General features: G+C 44.3%; 1 protein-coding gene across 2 annotated transcripts; it reads right to left on the minus strand.

The window, feature by feature from the left end:
• Positions 1–460: 460 nt before the first annotated feature.
• Positions 461–4,886, minus strand: LOC123054249 (acetylglutamate kinase). Of its 2 annotated transcripts, none has more exons than XM_044477974.1 (2): positions 3,617–4,886; positions 461–904 (listed from the first exon to the last, which is right to left on the minus strand). In XM_044477974.1, the coding sequence occupies exon 1, from the start codon at positions 4,629–4,631 to the stop codon at positions 3,618–3,620; it is 1,014 nt and encodes a 337-aa protein (XP_044333909.1). In that variant the 5' UTR covers positions 4,632–4,886; the 3' UTR covers positions 461–904; position 3,617. The 2 variants fall into 2 exon arrangements, with proteins under 2 accessions (XP_044333909.1, XP_044333908.1); XM_044477973.1 differs by having other exon boundaries at positions 3,599–4,878.
• Between the last annotated feature and the right edge of the window lie 1,235 nt (positions 4,887–6,121).

Below are 6,121 nucleotides of genomic sequence, written 5' to 3' on the forward strand. Positions count from 1 at the left end.
ATACTACGGGCAGGGTCCTCTTGCCCAAGTTGATCACCAGCTACCGGCAACCTGGACTGTCTACCTCAATATGCGTCAGGAGATCCGAGACCCACAGGTGCATCAACAACTGCAGCAGGATCTGATAGAGCACCTATGTAGACTTAAGGGCAACGCCTAGCTCGACGTGTGATGAAATATGAGTTTTTTTGTTAAACTATATAATTTGTATTGAACTGTTTGATTTCTATTGATTTTTCTGTGATGAACTACGTGATAAAAAAATTACTTCTGTTGAATCCACGCCGAACCACGACCAATATGGGCCGCTTCGCGCCGATATCAGGCCATTTTTCGTCGAAAGTGGGCCGAAAAGCAGGCACATTTGCGCCAAAAATGGGCCGATATCGGCGCCTGGGGCCGACGGCTGGATGCGGGGCAACGGCCGGAGATGCTCTAAGCACATAGTAATAAACAATGGTTGGTAAACGATGCACACCAAGTATTATTTAGGATCACACAAGAAAAGCAAACAGGCAACATAATGGGGAATAGATTCTGCAGCGACCAGCACAGTGGGCACAGATTTGCTCTTCTTTTCTCAGCATATCCCCGTCCAACAAATTAGATGTAGCAGCGGAAGAGTTCCGACGAATGCGGTAATTAGATACTGGAAAGAAGGCAGGCACCGTTCCTTTTTAGCTGTGAGTGGAGTTCACTATGCCCATGACAACATGGTGGTCGAAACCGACGAGAAGAATCAACCCATCTCAGTCTCCCGCATCCTCATGGCTAGCATAATTGGACCTTGACGTAGCTGCGCTCAATCGAAGTCCTTGTCCCCATCCACTTGGTTTCCACAGTTCCATCCATCACGCTGCACTTAGCTCTGCGCCTGGGCTGGCGCTTTAAATTTTACAAGAACCTGCAAGAAAAGAAAAGAGTAAGTCAAGGTTTTAGCTTAGAAATTCCTAGAAAAGAGTTCCAAGTAGAATGAATACTGCATCTGTGGTTTCAGTTCACATGAAAAAATATATAAAGTGGAAGCTGCGAATAAATGAACTTCTATTCTCGACCGATAGTACATCGCTGCAAGTTCAGACTGAAATAGGTGAATGCCAGAAAGAAAAAATCATTTTACCACTGAATAGCTCCATTTCATGATTTACCAACAAAACCCTATACTTCCATGTCAGTAGGTTTGGAATTTTTCTTCCTTCTATGGCATCACCACCATCATTGTCCCCTTGTCTAGTGCACGGACAAATAGATACCAAACTGTCAAGATGGTCGTACTAATGGTACGCAAGGACGAAAACTCAAAATTTGATGGCATGGAAGGAATAAGGAGTTGCTCTTCTTCCGGCAAAAAAAAAAAGAAATTATTCGGTGGCAAGTCAGGGATTTTAGTGTTACTCGGTGGCACAGAAGGAATTCTCAAAAACCATGTCGGTCAGTGGGATGGATCTTTTTTGTGAGATTCAATGCTTACCACCAAAAGGTATCACTAGCAAGCAGCCCACTGAACATAGGGATAGAATAATGGAACAACACTTACCAGTATATTCCCAAAAAGAAACACTTAGCAGTATATACTGGACACAAATAGCAGATGTACTAGTCTGGTGATAAGCAAAACCACAGTTCACTTGTAAACTATTCCATTCCAATTTTCACAACCTTAAAACAGGTGCTGTACCCATAGTTTCTTTTCAACAACAGTTCTAAAATATATAAACAAGTTCAAAACGTAAGGTAAATCTGAATGCTAGAGGAAGTAAAAGTAGGCTCCGCAATTGTCAAGACTACCAGTGCATGGATACAATGCTAGGAGCAGCCTCGGCAGGACATGTGAAATTTAACAGCAGCGTGTTAACAGAAGAATGTTAAATGTTCTCTATGTTAAGATAGCTTAACACACTGATTATATTATTTTACTACTGCAGTGACAAGGTGAATATAATGGAGAAAGTGCTGGTGCTTGCATCTTTTCTTACAAGGATCTTTCATGATTAATACAGTATTTGCCAAAGACCAGGGAAAGGGAAGGCCTTCTGCTGAAGTTAAGAGCCCTTCAGAATGAAAACATGGTAGCTGGTCAGTGGGTAAATGCAGTTGCAGGCCAGTCGATGCTTATTGACAAGACTACTCCAGCCATACTCTTTTTGGCTCAATAAAGGTTTGGAGATGGTGAATCATCCCCGCCACCTATTTTTATCTGTTGCAGTGAGTACTTAATTATTTACTGAAAAGATGTTTTTGAGTGTTCTTAGTTTCATAGACGGGTGTACCATAAGCACTGACTGTAGTGAGAAGGATGAGACAGAACTCCTCAAATTCTAAAGAATGTAATTTACCTGCCTCTCAGACAAGGCTATAACAAGACAATTAGCTCTATCAAAAGGAAAGAAGTGCATAACTGAAATAAATCATTTGGTGACTTCAATCAAACACGGAATAACGTTTACTTAATTACTGCAGTAAGAGAAAGATTCTATATCCTTTTAGCAACCTATAAAGGATAAACCCAAGCCAGAATACTACATAAACCTGAGCTAAATGCTAATATTATGCTAAAATGGACTCCCTCCGTTCCTAAATATAAGTCTTTTAAGAGATTCCACTATAGACTACATACGGAGCAAAATGAGTGAACCTATACTCTAAAAGGCGTCTATATAGATCCGACTGTAGTCTCTATAGTGGAATCTCTAAAAAGACTTATATTTAGGAACGGAGGGAGTAACTGTTTTAATTGGAATTGGAATGATGGGGTAGTGAAGTAAAGAGCAAAAAAAAGGCAAAGTTTAGCTCTTGTATTACCTAAAATGATCACTAAAAATATGTGAAATGGAATGAAGAAATGACTTGTGTGAAACACTGCAGTTGGGTACCATTGTTTCCACAGAAATGTTGACACTAAACATGTTGAGATCATGAATGTCATGGCATGAAAACTATAATTTGGTTAGCTTCAGTAAGACTGTAAGAGGTCCTAGTGATGGATGGCCTTATATCTAGTTTTCCTTTAATTGTGCCATCACAGCTTGACAGCCAGGAATGTGTAAAAAGGCTCACAAGCACTATTAGTTTTCCAAACAATACTTGTATACAATATTTTCTAAGCTTACGATTTTATCATTAAGTGGCTTCAAAGCAAAGGCAATATTTTCGTGAAACAACATTGCTAATTGGAGCTTACTTCCCGCCCAAAAAAAGAGCTTACTGAAATCACCAGCTACCCATTTTCTTTACTAGCTTTCCCATGAATTACATCAATTTTCAAGATGTATTCAAGTACATATGTCACACATCAATTTACAATCATTGCAACTGAATCCCATAGGAAATTTTGAACTAAGCTTAAAAAAGGAAGATTTTACAGTCATGCAGAATTGCAAAACTACGCTTATCACTAAGAAAAGAAATGGCACAAAAACTCATACCACGGCCCAACAAAAGAAGCTTTATCAAAATTGAATGGAACCTCAGTCAGTATTACTCTCCTACAGTTCACAAATGTCAGGAAGGTACTCTTATTGCAATCATGAGGTGAGGCTACATTGGCATAAATTACATGGCAGATTGGCAGTATGAACAGAAAGGCATAAGGAAGTACCAAGGAGGCATTGTACACCTTAGCCGGTGATCATTGTGCCAGTGCCCTCATCTGTGAGAATCTCGAGCAACAGCGAGTGCGGGACACGCCCATCGATGATGCTTGCAGTGTGCACACCCTGGGCGAGAGCTCGCACGCAGCACTCCACCTTTGGGATCATTCCACCAGCTACCTGCCCACCGGATACCATCTGCCGCACCCCAGCGATATCAATCTCCTTCACCAGGCTCCCAGGGTCATTACGGTCCGCCAGTATCCCCGACACATCTGTGAGCAGTAGCAATTTCTCGGCGCCCACCGCAGCGGCAATCTCACCTGCCGCCGTATCCGCGTTGATGTTGTAGGCCTGCCCTGTCTCGTCGGCGGCAACGGTGGCAATGACCGGGATGTGGCCAGAGGCGATGATGGGGTGGAGGACTGTGGCGTCCACCCGCGCGACTTCGCCAACGAACCCAAGGGCTGCGGCGTTGGGGGAGGGGCGCGCGGTAATGAGGCGGGCGTCCTTGCCGCAGAGGCCGACGGCAGTGCCGCCGGCGAGGTTGATGAGGGAGACGAGATTCTTGTTGACCTTGCCAACGAGCACCATCTCGACGACCTCCATGGTGAGCGCGTCGGTGACGCGGAGGCCGTTGCGGAACTGCGGCTCGACGCCGACGCGGAGCAGCCAGGAGTTGATCTCGGGCCCGCCGCCGTGGACGAGGATGGGGCGGAGGCCGACGCAGGAGAGGAGGACGAGGTCGCGGATCACGGACGACTGCAGCTCGGGGGACTTCATCGCGGCGCCGCCGTACTTGACCACCACCGTCTTGCCCTTGAAGCGCTGGATGAAGGGGAGCGCCTCCGAGAGCACGTCGACGCGGCTGAGCGCCGTCGCCCCCGGCGAAACAGCCGTGGATGCGGCGGAGATGCGGAGGCGGCGGCGGGGGGAGGGGGAGGCGGCGATTGGCTTGGCGTGGTTGGGATTGGATGTGGGGTTAAAGAGCGGCGTGGATGCGAGCAGAGAGGAAGAGAGCTGGGGCTTCGTGAGCAGCATGGCTGCGGCGGCGGTGGTTGGTCGGGGGCTGCTGCTCGACGGAATGCCTACAGGAAGGGAGGAGGTGGAGGCGCTGGACAGGTTAGCGGCGTAGTAGGTGTTGACTGCGGGTGCCTGCGGCGGGCAGGGGAAGTGTTGAATTGGGGCTGGAGCAAGCAAAATTCAGGGTTCGCCGCTCCGAAGGCATCAACTAAATTTGTCGCAATTTTTGTAACACGGTACAACTTGCATTTGCGAGCAAGATACAAAATCGATATGATGATGGTTCACATTTTATTCCTAGGTTTGAAGTCCCTAAATATTTAATGACTGATGGTGGTTTATATTTTATTCACGGTGATTCTCGTAAACTTCTTGCTAAATATGATGTTAATCATAGAATTGCATCTCCTTATCATCCTCACTCTTGTGGTCAAATTGAATTGAGCAATGAAGAAATTAATTTAATTTTGCAAAAGACCGTTAATAGATCTAAAAAGAATTGGTCTAAGAAACTTGATGATGCACTATGGGCTTATAGAACTGCTTATAAGAATACTATAGGTATATTTGTGTATAAAATGGTTTATGAAAAAGCATGTCATTTACCTCTTGAGTTAGAACATAAAGCATATTGAGCAATCAAAGAACTCAATTATGATTTCAAACTTGCTGGTGAAAAGAGGTTATTTGATATCAGCTCTCTAGATGAATGTAGAACCCAAGCCTATGAAAATACCAAGTTGTTTAAAGAAAAAGTTAAAAGATGGCATGATAAAAGAATTCAAAAACCAGAATTCAAAGTAGGTGAGCATGTTCTATTATACAACTCTCGTTTTTAGATTCTTTGCAGGAAAACTCATCTCTAAATGGAAAGGACCCTATATCATCGAAGAAGTTTATCGCTCCGGAGCTGTCAAGATCAATAATGCCGAGGGTACTAACTCGAGATTGGTTAATGGATAAAGAATTAAGCATCATATCTCAGGTACACCTATTAATGTTGAAACTAACATGGTTCAAACAATGACACCGGAGGAACATATAAGGGGGACCTTCGGAACACTTCAGAACCCTGAAAAGAAGTAGGTACGTGATACGGTAAGTAAACCGACTCCAAAAATTCCATAAAAAATAATGTCTGTCTATTTTGGAATGTTAGAAAAAATACAAAAATAAGAAACAACCGAGAGGACCTACGAGGAGGCCACCAGGCAACAGGGCGCGCCCTACCCCCCTAGGCGCGCCAGGTTGCCTTATGGGCCCCTCGCGTGCCTTCCCGAGTCTGTTTTCTTCTGGAATACTTGTTTCGCAAGATAAAAATTCTTTATATATACTCCCAGATGTTTTGACCACCATATCGCAAGATTCTCCTCTATTCTTGTTTGGTGTTGTTTTTCTGGTAGATCTGACAGCATGTCGTCCCAAGGTTCGGATGGAGAGAGCTATGTTTCCAACTATGTTACAAACCCAAGGGTCTATGGAGACATGAATCCCTATGGGTGGTCTAC

Source organism: Triticum aestivum, chromosome 2D, assembly GCF_018294505.1.
Source record: "Triticum aestivum cultivar Chinese Spring chromosome 2D, IWGSC CS RefSeq v2.1, whole genome shotgun sequence".
NCBI classification, from domain to species: Eukaryota; Viridiplantae; Streptophyta; class Magnoliopsida; order Poales; family Poaceae; genus Triticum; species Triticum aestivum.

What these genes read in the sequence shown, in the direction of transcription:
- LOC123054249 (XM_044477974.1), bottom strand. Translation starts at nt 4,631, where the DNA reads ATGCTGCTCACGAAGCCCCAGCTCTCTTCCTCTCTGCTCGCATCCACG.